We start from the raw sequence: 21,134 nt of genomic DNA, 5'->3' as shown, positions 1-21,134 counted from the left end.
ACAAGACTGTTTTAAAACCGATTGGCTGGTGTGATTACTGTGTTTATCAAAGTGTGTGATTGTACCTCTAATCTGTACCAGTGTTGTGTTAGGAGTATGGGTCTCCGTGTCTAGGAGGAAGAACAGCTACTGTTGCTTCCCAGCCTAGCAGGGAACGAAGGTTCCATAGCCAGTCAGGTCAAAAATCAGTCGTATTTCAGTTGGACCTTGTGTTCAGACTGTTTAATCTCACACCTGTCAGCGGTGGCTCCCATACTGAGCTCAATCCATCACTCTGCATATGCAGCGGTTAAAGCCCCGGTTGAGAGATGCTGACACGTGCCATGCGATGGAACTGATGTTGCCATGACGATGCGGGGAGATGTCATGCTCAGACTGGGGCGCAGTCAACACACTGATGCCAACAGAGAGTTGAGGAAGAAGGGAGATGTGTGTGTGTGTCACCGCCTTCCGTTAGGGTAGAGGGAAACTGTCCCCTCTGGTCCTTATTTCTGTAAATAGCTTAGTGGGCGTGCTTACATTCTTACGTGGCTGCTTTTGCCCCAAACCCAGCATTTGTGTGTTTGCATGCGTGCGCGTGCATGTGGGTGCGTAACTGCCCATGTGTGTGTCTTTTAGATCACAGTCAAGCACAGTCACCCTTGCTCCTCTCACATGATTTAAAAAGCTCTTAGACAGATGCAGAGCAGTAAACACAGAATTACTCAATTAAAAGTCCATAGTGAAGCAGAGCCGGTCCACCCACCATGGCCTGCTGTGCTCCGGGAGACTAATGAAGAGGATGTGGAACAAAGGACCAGGAGGAGGGAGGGCACATTGACATCTGGCAAACACTCAACACATTGTACTCCTTCCCGTATGTAATGTGCGTCTGTGTGTTGGTAGAGCAGAGCAGAGGTTATGTTTAACTTGGGCGGGTGTCTTTTCCTGGCCTTTGTGTCTTCCTTGTATGACACAATGTGTTTTTTTCACTGGAACAGTTTCTCTTCTACATGATGATGATGTTTTTGTTTTTTTGTGTTTTACAAAAACTTATTTAATACCCTATCCAATCACCCCCAGGGGCTGACTGGCTAATAATGAGGGCCTGTAGGGAATATGGGGCTGCTGAATGGATAATGTTGAGTAGAGAGAGTTTGTGTGGTTATGAAAGGGATAGAAAACCAGTGATTTAAAATGGAATTCAACAATGTTAATAATTTGAGTTGGAACTTGATGAAATGCGGTTTAGATGAAGTGTTCATAAAAGAGTGTTTAGGAAAGGTTTTTTGTCATCTTGTGTAAATGTCTCTTATTATTAGTATTGTATTTGAGTCCCTAACTGCGATACTATAGATAAAATGTTTACGCAAATATGTTTGTATTTGGAATATAACAATTACTATGATCAAGTATTTTTAGCTTCTATTTAAGGTGGGAATTACTGTTCTTATGGCCTATTCTGTTTATGGTATAAAGATAACAGGGTGAACAATTTCTTTTTGTATAGCAACATGTCTAAGATTGTGTTGCAAGACAGACCAAGCTTCCTGTGTTCCTCTGCTGACCTTATGCAAAATGTGCTTTGGAATTCCCATGGAAACTATAATTGTGTGAGCAAATGCTTTTTGTAGACTTTTCCCAGGATAGTGTGGTGCCTGAGTGATATAAGTAGCATGCTACTAATACTAATTACCGAGCTTGCTGTTTATGAAGAGCTTACCTTGAGGAGAAATACAGACAACAGCTTGATTTTTCCGGGCCATATCAGCCTGTGTATTTCTCCATCACTTCAAAGTGATGCCTATATTTGAATTTGTCTCTAAAATATTATCCCAATTTTTTTTAGACCAGCAAGACAATAAGACAAGGCAAAAATAAACAAGAGAAATAATTGGGAAGAGGCAGACTCAATGAGCGCAAGTAGGGTGAAAATAACCGACTATTTGTGAAGTACTCCATTTTAAATCCTATCTTTCCCTATGAACCTTTTCATTCTATTTCTACGTTTGTGTGGTGGGAATCTTTTAAGTGGTACGTTGATGTGCTTTTAATATTATGACCATAGAAAAGAGCCAGAACTAATACACCTGGATTAGGCTAAGTAAACTTTAACTGATTCTTCAAGGCCCTAAATGGCGTGAGAGCAGGGGTGTAGGGGTTGGTGGGGGATAGGAGTGCCAGGGATGGTGAGAGGGTTTGAAAAGGTGAGAACACCAGATTGATAAAAAAGAAAAAAGTTTATACATATTTTTGCATGCATCGTAGCCGACTACTTTGCCCACTTTTTTTCAGTTTCAGGACATTCCCCTGGAAAGGTCTGTGTACTGTACTGCATAGGTTTGTACTCTGACATTTGCAACTGCCTGTGAAATGGAGAGATGAAAGAGATGGCACTGATTCTCCTACACTAGCACAGAATCTCCTTGGCAGTGGAGACTGCTTGTGGCAGCCTCTGATGATGTCACGAATGAGTGCTTCATTGCCTTTTCTAACGGCTCTGGAATGGAGCAGTAGACAACATCACACAACAGCCTACGGCATGCCATTTAGGGAAATAGGCATAAAACCCATAATACTAGCCATGGTGTTCAATGGCTAAATGTTGTTTTGAGAGAGGCAGCCAGAACTATGTGTTGGTGATGGGAATTTCTGCTATGAGTGAATGAATTCATACACCACAGTGACTTGAGGAAAGGTTATCTGTTGAAATATGGCTCACAGACAGGCTCACAGACAGGCATACAACATGGCAAGGGAAAGGACCACTAGGCATTGCACTGACTCGTGACTTCACACACGCCCAAACACACCCGACCACACACACACCTGGCTGTACTGAGGGCATGCTGGTTGCCAAATAAGTTTACATTTTTCTGAATGACCTGTGGAGCTTCTGAGGGGAGAGGGGACACACACACACACACGGTAGTCACACCTCAGTGTACCCCCCCCCCCCCCCCCACACACACACACACACCTCAGCACCACCACTCTGCATTCTACACACGCTCTCAGCTTCAGTTGAGATGAATACCACAGCACTGTATGCCCCTCTGTACTCTCGCACCCTTGCATTGAATCACCTTCATAGAACCACTGTCTGTAGTTATACAATCTGGATCAGTGTATTTTCTACTACCTGTGTATAATGTTAATGTTTAGTTGAGTTACTGTAAAGCCTTGCTTTGAGCTTTTATAACCGGAACATTCTTCTTGTATTATTGCCTTCACCTTTTTCATGTAACTCTTCCCAGTTAAGGACTTTTGAAAGGTGATGCATTGTGGGTACCACTATGTCCCACACTGCAATCGAGGTCTGGCATCAAAAGACAATTGATGCCTGTGATGAAAGCTCCCTGCCGAGTTTAGCTAAATTTATGCCGGTACCCCTCTCTGAGCCTTGGTCTAGGGAACTGGATCCGTCCTTTGGGTTTAGAATGCTATCTCGATTTGATGTACCTGCGACATCCGATCCATTACTTCCCAATAAAGAAAGGCAGTTTGGTATAGAGGTACAACTAAGGACAATATTAGCGCACCTTGCTTCAGGGTTTTGTCACCCCTTGTTAAACCTCAAGTTGCAGTGCTTCCAACTTGTCTCGGGAAGTGTTTTTCTAACCCAAATTCACACTATTCCCTTTCTTTCACTCCCCCTTCCTTTCTCGCTCTCACGCTCATATATAAACACATACACCAAACACAAAAACACACACTATAAAGAGGTATGAGGCTGTGTAGATAACAATTGTCTTGATTGCTTCACATTACCATCCCTAAATGAAATAGGCTATCACAGGCTCCTTGCTCACAATGTTTCTCTTTTTATTATAGTGTTATCGTATAAACTGAGCAACCTTTTGTCTAAACTTTCCTATTGAAAATGAGGAGATGAGACTAGGACTAAACAGTTTTCAACATGAGGAATAACAATGACCACCAGTACATTGACATTCCCTCAGGACGCTATTAGCCACACAGTTGAAAGGCTAAATGCACAAGTTGTTTAAGTTGCGGAAAATACATTTTGGAACAACGCTCCCCATGCTGTGGCTGGAGGCAGGAGATAAGTTGCTGTCCACATTGTGTCAGGAGAAACAACAGTATGAATTTGATTTGTTTTTGTAGCTTAAAGTGCTACTGACAGTTGGAAAAGGAAATGTTCGTTCTCCAAATACCAACTGCCTCTGCCCTCATTCATATGCATTTGCAGAGATGGAGAGAGAAAAAGCCTGTGGGGTTTTTCTTGCTTATGAAAACTTAACATGTTAACAAAAAGGAGTTGCCTTGGGACGCCGGTGTGATCATATAGAGAATCTTAAAAAAAAAAGAAAGGCATGATATGGCTAATGTTGCTTTTTAAAGAATTGCCAACCTGTTTCGGAGGTTCTATGTTAGCTATGATTTCTTCTGCCATGTTGTATTTGTGTAGATCTATTTTAGATTTGTTTGAAAACACATTATAACCAGAATGCAATTGAAAAAATTCAGAATAACAAAAAATAAGTTAAACCTGTTTCCACTGTGGTAGTTACAAAAACATTTCTAACAAATATACAAATAAACATAGTAGGACTTGTCTACACAGTTCACCCTGGCCTACCAAGCGTATTTGGGTTACACATTGTAGAACGTATAAACCAAAGGACAAAAGAGCCACAAAGAAGGGCACCATCTTCTCATGGTCCTTGAATTTTAATGTTTTTTTGATTTGATTGTTTCTTCTCATGCTGGTGCCAGATGTTTTGAGGCAATGGATGACAGAGGATGGTAATGCAGTTGGCTTGCTGGATCAAATGTTGATCATGGGCTTCCTTATAGCCTGTGATGCCAAGTGATGGTGCCAATCCAGTCACTGCCATCCATCTTGCAACTGTTGGTGAAAAGAAACAAAAGAAAAACACCAAGGCCTCCCGAGTGGTGCAGTGGTCTACGCTGTGTCACTATGGCCACAGGTTCGAACCCTGGTTGTGCCACTGCCGATTGCGGCCGGAGGTCCCGTTGGTCGGCGCATATGAGAGTTCAAAACACTTTGATTAACATAACCCATTTCAAGTCACACAAAACAACCAAACTTTAATACCATTTGTGCAATTAAAATTAACAACTGCTATTTCATTATGTGGAAAAAGTTTGTACATTCCTACCTTTACAATCACATAAAATGGCTAGAGGGTAATAATTTTTTTATTTTTTTTGCTTTACATAAAGATTGGAAACTTGGTCTGGTTTGGTCTTAAAATGCAAAGATTAAAATATGCTATTATGGACCTTTAGAAGAAACACCAGCCATTGAAGCTATAGTTGTAGTGTATGTAATACTTCTGATTTTCTATTGCAATTTTTTTATCAATACATGATTGTAAAGTTATCTTTTAGTACAATTTCTTAAATTACCTTTTATCAGTCAGTAGTATTAAAATGAAAATTATATCTATATGTCTACATATCTACACAAAAATGACACCCTATTCCAGGGGGTGTAATTTGTCACATGACTGTACAGTAGAATGAATTCCTGCAAAAGTATACTTGACACCAAACAACAACAACAAAACATGATGTAAAATGTTGGTACATTTTAGTAGGATTCTTAATAAATAATTCTGGGTTACCTGGCTTAGTGGTTCCCAACCAAGGGTCCTAAAACCCCTGGGAATACTTAGCCTATATGGGGTACTCATGAGAAGACTCCTGAGACCATAGGCTTACTCACTACTCAGTACAGGGCAAAATGCAGATAGAGGTACAGTAACCAAAAAAGGTAGGGAATCACTGATTTAGCTCAATGGATGTGAATTCCAGGTGACTGCAGGGTATAACTTGACACTGCACAGGCTTTCAGAAAGTGAAATAACTTTCTGCTCCGTGTACCGCTGTCAAGAGGGTGAAAGCCCAACTGCCTGAGAGTGTCAAAAACAAAGTAGTACTCAAACGTTGTCATTTCCACCTTGGAATTCTTGTTAGCACAGTTTGCAGTACTATGAAGGAAGTTTGCAGCCCATGGAACTCTAGACAACAGCTCAGGAAATGGCCCCAAGATGACACTCAACCACAAATGTAATTGATATTAGGTTCAACCGGTTGAGACAGCAATTAAGAGCACACACCATCTGCAACACACTTATCCAACAAGGGTTAAATGGAAGGAAGCCTTGAAAGACCCCACTGCTGAAACAGAAACACAAGAAATAATTTTTGCAAAGGTTAATTGGGCTGAACAAGCCTGCATCTGGGAATATGTTCTCTGGACCTATGAAACAAAATTGCCATTTGTCAAAGTTGCTTTGCTGCATATTTACTGACAACCAAATGGAGCATTAAAGAAAATAACACCCGACCTACAGTCAAATGTTTTGGGTGGTTCTGTAATGCTGTGGGGTTGCTTTACTTCCTTTGGAACTGGTGCACTTCAGGAATTCGGCTGATTATCAAGGTGTTTTGGTGGGCAATATTCAATTTATTGTCCAGTAACTGAGAATCAACAACCCAAAACACACACCAAACAGTAATGAGTCAAGATCTTAGTCCCAAAGAATTTATGCTAGCAATGAGTCAGATCTTAATGCCAAGACCCCGCAAATATTGCAAAACTGTCGCAGTTCGCAGTTGAAGAGTGGGCCAAGTTGTTGTTAGAGGAGTGCAGGACGGTTGATTAATGGTTAGAGGAATGTTTAACTTTTAAAGTGATTTTTATCAAAGGATTTTCGAGAAATATTAGGTTTTGGGTTCCAATAATTTAAACCTTTTTTTTATTTTGTTTATTTTTTTTCAGTAGGAAACATTTCCGATTTCGAACAGTTTTGGAGACCAAAAGATTTATAATTTTCAACTTGATAATGATTAAATAGAACATTAAATTGAACCATAGTTCTGTCTGCCATTATAGTTATTTAATCCAAGTATAGGAGTGACATTTTTTATGTAGTCTTTCTTCCACTTTGACATTAGAAAATATTTAGTGGGAAAAAAACTAAATTCCATCTTCAATCACACTATACACGATCTGGTAAGCTAGCACATCTGGATGGAAAACTTATTGCAGGGTTATGGTCAACCATAGCTTTGAGGATGAGGGCCTAGCAGCTCTTCAGTTCCCAGATCAGTGCCATTTTTCTAGCCCAGGAATCAAACCGGAAAGGTTTCAGGGCTAGCACCTTAGTTTGCCAATGAGGAATTCAATACTGATTCCTTCAACTGGTTGTCAAGCAATCCTTGTCTCTACAGTGACCAAAACGGAATTCAACATAAAAGACCTCCCATACTAAGGTTGAGAAAATAAAGATGATTAAATACAGGTCTGGAAATAATTGGACACTGACACAAGTTTTGTTATTTTGGCAGGATATTTTCAATTACAGTTATAATGAATATGTACTTAAAGTGCAGTCTCTAAGCTTTAATCTGAGGGTATTAACATCTAAATTGGAGGAAGGGTTTAGGAATAACAGCTCTTTATAATGTAGCCCCCTCTTTTTCAAGGGAACAAAAGTAATTGGACAATTTTTCATGGACAGGTGTGGGCTATTCCTTTATGTCTTCACCAATTAAGCAGGTTAAAGGTCTGGGGTTGATTCCGAGTGTGAGATTCGCATTTGGAAGCTGTTGCTGTGAAACCACACCATGCGGTAATAGGAGCTCTCAATGCAAGTGATACAGGCCAAGTTAATCAACTGATCTTAACCCGATCGAGCATGCATTTCACTTGCTGAAGACAAGACATAAGGCAGAAAGACCCACGAACAAACTACTTACTACAGACAGCTTCAGTAAATGCCTGGCAAGGCATCACAAAGGAGGAAACCCAGTGTTTGGTCATGTCCATAGGTTCCAGACAGAAGTTTAAAAAAAAATGTTGTGATTGTGTTCATTTGTCCAATTACATTTGAGCCCCTGAAATAAGGGGACTGTGTATGAAAATGGTTGCAATTCCTTAACATTTCATAGAATATTTTGGTTCAACCACTTGAATTTTATACTGAAAGTCTACACTTCTATTGCATCTCTGTTTCATTTCAAATCCATTGTGGTGGTGCACAGAGACAGAATTCTAAACTGTCTGTCCAAATATTTCCGGACCTAACTGTATGTTCAATCTATTTTTCTCTATGATTACTGTGACTACTTTTTGGCTCTGTTAATGTCTCTACTATTAGGCTGATTTAAGAGTCTTACCAGATCCAGGAATGACATCTTATGTCAATTTATAACATTTGTTCTCTCTCTCTCTGTCTCTCTGTCTCTCTTTCAGCTGAATAAGCCACAGCTGCTGACTGTGAAAGAGCGTTTCCAGGCCTTCTTGAACGGGGATACACACATCGTGGCGGATGAGGCCTTCTGTAACGCCGTGCGCAGCTACTATGAGGCAAGAGCTCACCTACCCATTTCTCAGCCCTGAACACATTCAGTGTAAAGATAAGAATTGGTTTCAACACTCAAGTCTTGCAGGTCCACAGTCTAGCTAGTTTACATTTCACCTCAGTATTGCAAACATGGATGCATAATCTGCTGGTTAGCCACTGATGAAAAACCATGCAGTTGCAGTGGGCCCATAGAATGGTGGATCGCAGCATAGGCTGGGCACAGGTATGGCCCAACATTGCCCTGGTTGGACCACTGGTTGTCACATCACCCTCTAGTGACTCCTCGTGGTAAGCTGGGCCCATTTGAGCTGAACCGTGGTTATTGGCTAGGGATTGCTAATTTCCCAAGGGAGGTGCTTAGAGGAAACATTTCTCGATCCACGGCTGTTCCACACCTGCTGCTGAGCTGTACTGAAGAGTGAAGGCAATAATCACGAATTGAACATCACAAAGCAGTGTGTGTTTGTAAATGTGTGTGTGTGTGGGTGTTTTTTTTGGTCTATTTCTCCATGTCCATTTTCTTTTTCTTTGAGCATGTCGTTGTTTCCAGTCTCTAGATCCTTTCTGTACCACTTTCTCTTGCCATTTCTCTCTTTCTCTGTCTGTTTCTCTTCTGGTCCTCAGAAGCAGTGTACGCCAATCATACATTATCAGATGGAGATTGTATCAGTTCGACTGGCTTCAGAGCCTCTTTAATTGCGATAGATGGGAGAGCAGACGAACCCATTGATGTTGATGCCTTATTCTTTGCCTGGCACACTATGTAAAGATTCTCAGGGTATGAAGTGATCAAAGACGACCTGTTATTACTATTCTATAGACATCTAAAATTGAAATGCTCAAACTTTTCAAATCCTTAGATGACATCTGTTGCACTATGGCAGGCCTGAGGGGACATGCACTTAGTGGCCACTTTATTTGCTCCCCAACACTGTTTACCAAAAAGACAGTGTGTCTTTCTGTATGAAGCCGGAAGACAGGCATTGGCGTATTTTAACCCGGTACCAGAATGATGTACCTAATAAATTGGCCACCAAGTGTATGTAAATAAGGCTGCCAAATGTGTTATTCACATATTTACCAGTGATGAACTTGCTATGCAAATCCACCAAGACACCAGAGGCTCTTAAAATGTTCAGCTCTTTCTGTTTATTTTTCCTCCAATTTGTACACTGCCTTTGTGTATTAATGTGCTTTAGTGTGTACTCATCATTGCCGCTGCGTATCCACAGAAACAATGTGAAGATGCAGCAACACCATAGGTCAGATCTTGGCATAATCAATTCTAATGTGACCGCTGCATGTAGGATAAGTCACTGGGCTAGATCAATATAGTTACTGTCATTAAACCGCAATGGCCTGTTAGCACCCCTGACTGTCCACAGTTTATCTCTATCTATTGATCAATGACTGCTGTCTGGTAGCCTCACATTAAATACTCTGCTATACCTCAGGCGTATCATTTACGCCAGGAACATGTAGGTCGGATGTCTTGATTACAGTAGGTTTATTAAAAGATAATAGATTTTCAGCAGCTAGTGTAGAGCTGAGATTGCTTTTCTCTCTATATTAGGTCTTTTTCAGCCGCAGTGCAAGTTGGATACGCGTAAAACCTGTACTTGGCATTTACTTTCCCTTCATAGTCATTTGGGTTTATTTCTCAAACAGTTAATTAAAAAGAAAATAACTTTTTTTATTTTATCATGGAATCAAACTGAGACCAATGTCTGTTTTACTAAAGTTCCTGTTTAGCTCAATTGAACTGCAGTGTTGAGGGTTTGATTCCCATGGGGGAACAGAACGAAATAATATTTGGTAGATGACGAGCATCTGCAAGATTACTTCAGTATACAACCCTGTTTCCAGAAAAGTTGCCAAAAATGTAAATAAAAACAGAATGCAATGATATGCAAATCATTTAAACACTATATTCAATAGAAAATAGTACAAACACAACAAATCAAATGTTAAAACTGAGATATTTTGAAAAATATATGCCCACTTTTAATTTGATGCCAGCAACACATTTCAAATGTTGGGACAGAGCCAACAAAAGACTGGAAAGGTTGTGTAATGCTAAAAAACTAAATCTGGTGGAATATCACACAACTAATTAGGTCAATTGGCAACAGGTCAGTAACATGATTGGGTATTAAAAGATCATTCCGGAGAGGATGGGTCTATCAGATGTGAGGGTGGGGAGGGGTTCACCATTCTGAAAGATTGCGTGGGCATACAGTGCAACACCTTAAGAATAATGTTTCTCAATATGAAATTGCAAAGAGTTTGGGAATCTCATCTACGGTACACAATATCATTAAATGTTCATGATAATCCGGAGAAATCGCTGTATTGTAAGGAACAAGTCCGAAAACCAGTATTGGATGGCCGTGATCTTTAGGACCTCAGGTGGCACTGCATTAAAAACAGACTTGATTTTGTAGTGGAATTCACTGTATGGGCTCAGGAACACTTCCAAAACCCATTGTCTGTGAACACAGTACTTCACTGCATCCACAAATGCAAGTTAAAAGAGGGACCATCCGGCTTGTTATCAGTGCACAGTTCAAAAGCCGGCATCCGTGATGGTATGGGGGTGCATAAGTGCACATTGCATGGGTGACTTGCACATCTGTGAAGGCACCATTAATGCTGAACAATATAGAAATATTTTGGAGCAACATATGCTGCTATCCAGACTGTGTCTTTTTCAGGGAAGGCCTTGCTTATTTCAGCAAGAAAATGCTAAACCACGTCCTCCATGTAATACAATAGCATGGCTCCGTCAAAGAGTCAGGGTGCTCAACTGGCCTGCCTGCAGTCCAGACCTGTCACCCATTGAAAACATTTGGCTCAGTATGAGACAGAAATGTGACCCCAGACTGTTGAGCCGCTGAAATCCTATAAAGCAAGAATGGGAATACATTTCACTTTCAAAACTACAGCAACTGGTCTCCTCAGTATCCAAATTCTTACAGAGTATTGTTAAAAGACAAGTTCCAACACAATGGTAAACGTGTCCTGTCCCGACTATTTTGAAATGTGTTGCTGGCATCAAATTCAAAATGGGCATGTATTTTTCCAAAAACAAATAAATCTCAGTTTCAACATTTATTGTGTTGTCTTGTACTATTTTCAATTGAATATAATGATAATTGATTTGCACATCACTGCATTCTGTTTTTATGTGCATTTTACACAGCTTCCTCCCAATCTTTTTGGAAATGTGTTTGTAAGTTTAACTGTTTATTAGGTTTTGGGCAGACCGAGAGATGAGCCAGTCCTGAAAGTCTGCACTTGTTCCTCAACATTACGTTCAATAGTATAAGAAATAATCACCTCCCTTGGATGAAATATTTTTTTGCATTTAATGTGGGACTGAAGTAGATATTGTTTCTGTTTTTTGTAAACTACCCAAACAAAATGTGAATTTTGTTTAAGTAACAATCTCCCATTTACTTTTAATTCTAAATAAAGTACAATTTGCAGTCATTCTTTAGGTGAGTCTAAGCTAGTTCATACGTAAAAGTGGTCTAAATAAAACCCACATTTCATTACTCTCTGGTGAATAATAGGGGTTTACATTATTTTCAAAATGACTACCCATTTCTCAGTTTCCCAAACATACAGACATAAGCATGACAGGAGCATTCCAAACACAGATTTAAGTACAAAAGGTCAGGGGATTATTTGAACAGAAGGGCAGTAATTGGTAGATGGGTAACAATATCAAATCAGGCATTAAAAATGTCTTTAGGCATGGCCAAGTTAGTAATTATATGGAATTCTATGATATAGTCATTCTTCTAAACTGGGCTGCATGAAAGGAAAGAACATGTTCAGGGATGTCACAGTGAGGCCATTGGTTAATTTAAATTTGCTTTAATAATACAAAGAGTATTTTGTGTAGAACGCTGAGTGAAGTAATGCAACAAAATGTGCAAAATAAGAGTGAATGCTTATATTTATCGGTTTATACTGGACGTTCCTGTATGCAGTTATAATCCTTGTTCAACATTGCTCTCCGAATGTATTGCTTGAAGCATTTATTTGAGAAATGTATGCCATACTACTTTTAGTAGTTTGTCTTGGTTTCCCTCATTCTCTCATTCTTTTATCCATTTATTTGATATTACATTTGCTACTGAATTACCTAAGAATTTTAGACATTTGTTTTGAGGTCTCAAGCGAACAAACATGAGCGCTGGCTAATTAGTTAGTGCTGTCTTTTCACTTCTTAATTACCAATTGTGTTAGCTCATGAATTAATTATGATTTGAAGCCGGCATAATATACCTAGATGACAAAATGACAAATTGCCCATAAAACGAAAAGGGTAAACAAAGGATGACAGCAATCCATGTTTTGATTCCCTAGCACAAATGCTAATGTTTACTTACAGCAAGGACCATTAGGCTTATTTTCTTTGGTTTCCCAAAGTTTTCTGAGCAAAGTCTTTTATTTAAAATCATCTCATTTTCCAGATAAAATTGTCTTAGTGACCATAAACATTACCGTAATATTTTTTGGGATATTTCCTGATAAAATCTTTCAGAATAATGAATTCTCTGCCTCATCATGACAAGCAATGCGGCTGTGTGTTTGGATCGGTGGGGGCATGAGGAGATTGACGCTGACTCTGTTTTTACTTGTTGACTGTGAGGCTGATTTCATGTCTATCGATGGAGAGCAGATATGAAGATAGAAAAATAGATCAAATTGAACATTCACTATAATGTGTAATGAAGTGTCCAAATTGTGTATAAATCTACATAATCGAATAACATTGAGCTCAGATCAAATGCGTACCCCATAAGATGCGCCACCAGGGGTTTCTCACAGAATCCAAACCAAAAACAAACTGACGGCAGCATACATTATTGTACAGAGCCATGAGTGTAGCTCAAAAAAATATAAAACATTGTAGAAAAACTCACTCACTCTCTCTCTCAAACACACACACACACCTTAATATAAGTAATGTTGTCTTAAAAATGTGTTTGACAGCACTGTTGTTTTATCAGTGTTTTAAGTTCTATTTTCTCTGGACCCCAGGGAGAGTATCTATTGCTTCGGTAGGAGCTAATGGGGATCCAAAGTTCAATTTGTATATATTGTATAGAATATTTTAGTTATTAATAAAAACATCTTAGTAATTGTAATCATATACATTCATATAGTATTCCCATGGATTAAACATATAGCTCATTAACCATTGTTGTTTTATACAGGCTTTTTGGTCATCTTTATAAAGAGGATGAATCATTTTGAAGGTGAATGACCATCTATGTAAAAGGTTAATCCAGTTTGTTTTGTCTAGTGTTGCTTTGCTAGGATGGTTGATTATTCTCCCACCTCCTTTGCCTGTCTGACTGATGATCAGCACGATGGTTGGAGAACTCAAACTTGACAAAGGCTACCACTAAACTGGGTTTGCAAGTCTGGCCATGGCCACTTCACCCTTTCAGAGAATGATCCTCATGATTTTTGTCTTGTTCTGTCATGGGTTGGATCACACTTGCGCTGCCCTTGTCTGATGCAACTTGCATTAACTTAGCTACGGGCTGCGGAGTGACACTCATGAGACACATTTTTCTGGAAGGGCTGTTTCCACTGGGGGCAGTGCCCCTTACATGCCACTACATCGGCTGAAATCGAGTTGGAGGATGCAGGAGTGGGCATGGAGTTAGACGGTATGTAGACTCACCAAGTACTGATGTAGGGATGAGCTGTCAGTCCCTGGGCGGGGCCTGTGTTTGGAAAATGACGAGGTGTCCTTGGCATGTTCTGGCATCTAATTGGACACTGACCGGGGCAGCTGACGTCATGGCAGCCACAATCTGTAGAGCTGACAGGTGACCACCAAGCAGACCGTTCATGGACTAGTTACAGAGTGGCATCATGACTACACATTGGCCAGCTGAGCTCAGTGAACTTGGCCTCTGCTTCACTGTGCAGACTGCTGGAGTTTCAGTGATCCTGCCCGTTAAGATGGAAGGGACGGAAAAGGGAGGTCAGGTATTGGAGTTAATTGGTACTGTGTGTGAATGAAGATAAACCAAACCCCCTTGCCTCTAAACAACTAAGGTCAGTTTTCAGACTGTTATTTTATTCAACCATTAGAATCCCATTGTGAAACCGTCTTTTTGCTAGAGAGACCTGTCCAATAAGGCAGCAACAATCAATACAACATTACAATGCTAATTGCAATACAATCCATAACATACAATATGGGGTTATGACTGAATTATTGCTTTTCTCATTTGGGTCCCAAAGGAGACCTGTTGAGGACCAACTTATTCCCAGTATTTATATCATAATCAGATTGTATCATTGAAATTCCTAGCCCACACCGTTAGGATTGTGACTATGTACACGTGTATTTGTGTGTACAGTACAATACAATATCTCTCAAGTGTGTACAACCCTCAAATTTTTGTAAATATTTGATTAAACCTTTTCATGTGACAACGTTGAAGAAATGACACTTTGCTACAATGTAAAGTAGTGAGCGTACAGCTTGTATAACAGTGTAAATTTGATGTCCCCTCAAAATAAAACAACACACAGCCATTAATGTTTAAACCGCTGGCAACAAAAGTGAGTACACCCCTAAGTGAAAATGTCCAAATTGGGCCCAAAGTGTCATGACCATTTAGCATGAAGCCCCATGCCAAATGGTCAATGTAAATATTCCACATTCCTGAGGTTGGCAGTGTGACCTACAGAGAGAGAATCTAAACACAGATATTTCTGTTGTTATTATCTAGGCACATTAAACTTTCAATGAAACATATATTCATATGATTTCACATAATCCTGTCTAATTACAAGAAGTACAGTAAGAACAACCTGGTTCTTTTGCAGTTGTAGGCTATGCTCTTCAACACAAAGATAAGCTTTTACTTCTACGTATGTGAGTATTTTATGAATTGTTCTACCTAAAAGTTCCCACGAAAACAGTAGCTAAATGAAATGTATGTCCTGTTTATGTATAACTAGATAGATTCTACAAACATGGTTTTGGGTGTTATCTGAAGAAACACTTATGAATGTGTTTGTGGTTAAACTTTCAGCAAGTTTTCCATCAGAAATTGTTGCTGAAAGCAGCTTCTATAGTGGATGTCTAAGCACCACAATAGTTGAATGCTGGGCTTAAAAGGATCAGCAGAAACATGTGCACCACGTATTGAAGAAATGTTTAACAGCATAAAATAAATATAGGGCATGAAAAATTTTCTCCTGTAACCCACTTCAACTTTTACATCCCTAGTACAGAGGTATCACCTTTATGTACAATACAGTCATGCCAAAAGCCAATTCCACCTTTGACAACTGTGCTAGTCTCCCAAAACATTTAGCTGTTTACCCATAGATGAAAAGTCCATTGATTGATAACGCATGAGCTATGTTCATTGTCACCTGCCTTTTATGGTTCTAGAATATTCATGTAGCTCTTTGCTGATACTGTGTCTGATCTAATGCAAATGTGTTGTCCATTAGTTAAAGAGTGTATCACACAAACAGTTGAAGAGCTGTAGTCATCACAAGGCTTTTTGAGAGGTGAAATGGCACTACAGACATTCTCTTGTTCAGTGTTAGGTGGCAGTTGACAACCACTGGCCATGAAATCCCTGACGCCATGCTCTGTGTGTGGGTTAAGATCCCTAAGTACTGCTTAGCCGTGTTCTGGTAAATTTGCAGGTGTGGTATTCTCTTCTGAAGTACCTAGATTATGATCATGGTAAATATGGTATTAGTAATCATGATCTTGATTATCTTTGTGCTAATTTGAGCTGTGCTGTGACTAGTGTCTGCTTGACGTTTAACCCCACTTTGTTGGTGGGATTTCCTATAAACCCTTTCAAATATAGTTATTTTACTCAGATTCGTCATTGCTCTCATATACAGGTTTATCAACCCACTCCTCAGGCATTATTGGTGCATTGCATTTAGGATTCGAACACCTGGCTGCAACAAGTGATTAGTTCACCCACTTAATCTGGTGTCTAGGGAAAACAAGTAAAATGTCTGGGGTGGATGCCTGAGGAGAGGTTTGGGAAACTCTGTCATGTTGCAAACTATTTCTTTTAGTTGACAACCTGGGGTCATTAAATTTGTTCTCATCATCACTTTGTCATAGCCAGAGCTTCTGCCCTTGTCTGGGACAAGGTTACTTAGCAACCTGTGGATTGTGGCAAGCAGCAGGGTTATGTGGCTTGGCTTACAGCAATGACAGACCTGGGGATGTGTGACTGTTCTGGTGACCAATAAAGAGAGATTGCTCACACACATTACAAACATAAACCTGGGTGAGTTTGGCTTTCCTTACAGCTGCAAAGCAGAACCTCATTATGCAAAAGCATGTCATGACATCCATTACAACTCTGATTGACCTGTCCACCATGTCTTGATATGTATAGTAGATTCACATTGATTCTCACTTTGTAGTGAAAATACAATACCCTCTAAATTAAAGGGTTTAGCAATTAGTTTTGGTTTCATAGCACAAATTGTAACTATTGCCCAAATATGAGGTGGTTTCCTGTTGAACAAAACCAAAAAATATTAGCTTCTTCCACAGACAATATTATTGGCACCTTGTAGGGGTAGTTACAAATAATTCAATTTCAAGCAAGCAATTTCGTCTCTGCTCTTTGCGGGTGACTTTGTCGTGTTGGCCCCTTCAAACCAGGACCTTCAGCATGCACTGGGACGGTTTGCAGCTGAGTGTGAAGCGGTCAGGATGAAAATCAGTACCTCCAAATCCGAGGCCATGGTCCTCAGTCGGAAAAGGGTGGCTTGCCCACTTCAGGTTGGTGGAGAGTGCCTGCCTCAAGTGGAGGAGTTTAAGTATCTAGGGGTCTTGTTCACGAGTGAATGAAGGATGGAACGGGAGATTGACAGACGGATCTGTGCAGCTTCTGCAGTAATGCGGTCGATGTCGATGTCTGTCGTGGTGAAGAAAGAGCTGAGCCGCAAGGCGAAGCTCTCGATATACCGGTCAATCTACGTTCCTACTCTCACCTATGGTCATGAGCTTTGGGTCATGACCGAAAGGACAAGATCCCGGATACAGGCGGCCGAAATGAGCTTTCTCCGCAGGGTGGCTGGGCGATCCCTTAGAGAGAGGTTGAGAAACTCGGTTACCTGGGAGGAGCTCAGAGTAGATCCGCTGCCCCTCCACATCGAGAGGGGTCAGCTGAGGTGGCTTGGGCATCTGTTCCGGATGCCTCCTGAACGCCTTCCTGGGAAGGTGTTCCGGGCCCGTCCCACTGGGAGGAGAACCCGGGGAAGACCTAGGACATGCTGGAGGGACTATGTCTCTCGGCTGGCCTGGGAACGCCTCAGTGTCCCCCCGGAAGAGCTAAAGGAAGTGTTTAGGGAGAGGGATGTCTGGCCATCTCTGCTTAGACTGCTGCCCCCGCGACCCGGCCCCGGATAAGCGGAAGAAGATGAATGAATGAATGAATGAATGAATGAATGAATTAATGAAGGAATCTTTTCTTTGGAGTGGAACTGACCTGTGGTGGTTCCAGATGCCTACAATATAAAAATTCTTATTCAACCAGTTTGAATAGAGAAAAGGATTCTCCTGTTTTGTGTTGCTGTACATACGATAATGACCATGGCAACAAGGAAGCAAAACAAAATTGTCTGAAGAGGGCTATAATCTTGTGCCTGACAAATATTAAGTCCATCTCCAGAGACCTCAATGTTTCTGTTTCCAGTGTAAGGTTATCAAGACGTTTTAGGCCCATGCCACTGTAGGCAACATTACTGGACATGGCTGCAGTGAAGGATTGTTTGAATGGTGGAGAAAGCAACATGATCAACTGCCTCACAGATTATGATAGTTTCAACTCTCATCATCTTTTGCCAACTCTGTGAAAGGGGGTTGAATGGTAGAAAACCCAGTACTGAAAGAGTTATAACAAAACCTAAATACATTTTGCCAATACTCTCCTGAACATGCCACAATCCTTCTGGGACAATCTCCTGTGGACAGGAGATACATAATTATAGCTTTTTGGTAAAGCACACTATCTCTATGTTTACTGAAAGCAAAATGAAGCCTTCAAAGAAAATGGCATTTTCCCCAGAGTCAAACATGGAGGAAGTTCAGTGATGTTTTGCTTTGCTGCCTCTGGCACTGGAGTCTTGGATGTGTGCATGGCATCATAATATTAGGAGAATACCAGGGCCTTCTGGAGTTCAATGTCAAATCGGGTATCAGAAAGGTCAATAGGCTTTCCAGCTGGACAATTAACGCTTACAAACTTCAAAGTGCCCTCAGGAAGGGTTAATTACAAAACGCTGCAAGGTTCTGAATGAGTCCAACAAACAATCTGAAACAAAATCCTATTGATAACCAGCTGAGAAATAGGAAAACAGTAGTTGGGAGTCCCCCTTAAAATCTTGTGGAATTGGAGCAGTTTGTGTGATGGATGCTTGGTATTTGGATGCATGTGCTTAAAATTATTTAAACTGATGTCTCAGGTTAAAAAAACAAAGATTTTGTAATATTAACAATGGAACATAGATTTGCAGAAATTAAATACTTTTGTCAGTTTTTAATTATTTTCAATGTAAGTTATTTTCAATGTAAGTTATTTGAAGAGCAAGGGGTGCCAAAACTTTTGGGCGTAAATGTATTTTGGACAATTCTTAATGATGTTGACTACCTTCATCTTCTCAAGAGCCACAGGACCAGTTGGTATCACACTTGGTATAACGTTTACATACTTGTGTCTTCAAACATTTGCCAAGCAGCTGTGAGCCAGTGAGTTTGCAGGGATGTTTTTGTATGTATAACTGTGCCACTATGTAACTAAACTGAACCATAGTATACTAAGATTGAATTAAATGAAGCAATTGTTCTTTGCAAAGGCATGGCAAAAAAGCCTCAGGGAGTCCAGGTGACATCCTGGAATTTGGGAGAACAACAGATTAATTTAATTAAGCCTTGGTATACTTGAATAATGTACATTGTTTATTTAATTTTTTTTTTTTAAAGATGTTACACTATCAACGAGTGAAAATGAAATCATGGAATTTCTAGTTGAGATATGAATTATTTGTAATTTGAGTTTCGTTACCTGAGGGAAAAAATATTTTAACAACTTTGTTGATAGGGAGAAACAAATTCAAACCCCTGAAATGTGTTTTTGCTGAACATGCATGAGTTTTGTAATATTTTTTTTTTGCCTGAGTGGATGGAATGTTGAATGTGTAGACAAGTGAATATCTGATTAATATTGAGACAGTCCTGGTGGACTGGAGCAAATCTCCAATGTGCTTCCATGTAGTTTTGATGTGGCCTCTATAAGCAAATGTTCTGGTATTATTAGATTGAACTGCGCTATAATGACGAGATTGAAGTTGATATTAGTGATGCTTGGCTACAGAAATATCTTGCCTGTCAAAATTGTGTGTGTGTGTGTGTGTGTGTGTGTGTGCCTGTCTGTGTGAGAGAGCCATGGCTACTTCTGTTGTGTAGACTGTGGTCTACCTCTCTTTGAATTATTTATTTTGTTCAGCCTTCCGCCTGACTACAGTATAAAGGACAAGGTGTAGCCTAGGTTAAATAATTTCTCACACATTTTGATTTGTCTGGTCATTGTGCAATACCTTATACCAATCTCTTTGCTTGGTAAGCTAATCAGGGTGGGCTATATAGTATTGTGGTTTACGATCATTCAAAGGTTTATTTATAATACCAGCTCTGTACAAAAGTTGAGTAAACAGCCATGTGCCAAGCTTTGTTAATGGAATATTAATATTTCAATATTTGTATGTATTTTATAGGCATTCACGTGCCAGACCACACCCACAGTAATAGTTATTTTTCATAGGTGGAGTTGTTGTTACACATACAATCTAGGCGTGTTCACACACCTTGGTGAATAAATGCTATATATCAAGTTTGTGAAGATCATGAATTGTTTTATTTTTAGGGATCTCCATTAGCTACTGCCAAAAGTAGTAGGAACTCTTCCTGGACCTTCGATAACACATAAAACATTTCAAAACATTAATATTCAAATATTGTAAAATTACAGTATATTAACTAATTCATGTAGTATACATTTTAATCTGTATTTTGAGAAGTTTGCTTGTTTAATCATTTGTCTTGGTAGATGCAAAATGCAAAATTCTCTCTTTGCAATATGAATGTTCATTTTGCTTAGTGGAAGATGAAACCCTCTAATGAAAGCTGAGAGGTTTGATGAGCCAGAAGAAAAACATTCTGGTTTGAACCCAAATAAACAATCAGGTTTCACAAGGTAATTTTTTTTATTGGTCTGATATACAGTATAGCAGCTGTTGTTGTAGGTTCAGTGAAATACTTGTCTTGAAATCTAAATCAATATTAGATGTCATATATTAAATAAGATAAATTATGATAATGTACAACAAATAAAGAAAAGGCACCAAAGTGCCTTTTCTTTATACACCCTTTATAAACAGCAGCATGGACTAAATGTGCGTGTGTGTGTGCGCGCCTCTTCCTGTACGTGGTGTTTGTTTGTGTGATGGCGAGTGCGTAAATGATCTACAGTGTAAGTACGTGTGTGAATGTGTAAAATACGTTGTTAGTTTAACGGTCTGGTGGCCATTTTGTCTCTCTGTTACCCTGTTATTCTCATTAATAGACTCTCTGATGGATCAGGGTTTTCAAACGGCCGGGTTCCAGTCCTGGGCCATGACACTCACAAGTGTACGATGGGTAAGCAGTTCACTTGGCCCAGGCTAGTCTGTGAGGCAGTAGCGCATATTTGGCTTTGCTAA

General features: G+C 39.9%; 1 protein-coding gene across 10 annotated transcripts in view; it reads left to right on the top strand.

Moving 5' to 3' along the window:
• cadps2 (Ca++-dependent secretion activator 2) overlaps positions 1 to 21,134 on the top strand; it is a 203,319-nt gene that overhangs the window by 46,894 nt on the left and 135,291 nt on the right. For all 10 annotated transcript variants that reach the window (XM_029115027.2, XM_029115026.2, XM_029115022.2 and 7 more), the window contains exon 2: positions 8,231 to 8,344. In XM_029115027.2, the coding sequence (XP_028970860.1) occupies positions 8,231 to 8,344 (114 nt within the window). The remainder of the gene's footprint in view (positions 1 to 8,230; positions 8,345 to 21,134) is intronic.

Source organism: Esox lucius, chromosome 19 (genome assembly GCF_011004845.1).
Source record: "Esox lucius isolate fEsoLuc1 chromosome 19, fEsoLuc1.pri, whole genome shotgun sequence".
Lineage (NCBI taxonomy): Eukaryota > Metazoa > Chordata > Actinopteri > Esociformes > Esocidae > Esox > Esox lucius.
The sequence above is the reverse complement of the archived record's forward strand: the minus strand, read 5'-3'. Positions and strand labels throughout refer to the sequence as shown.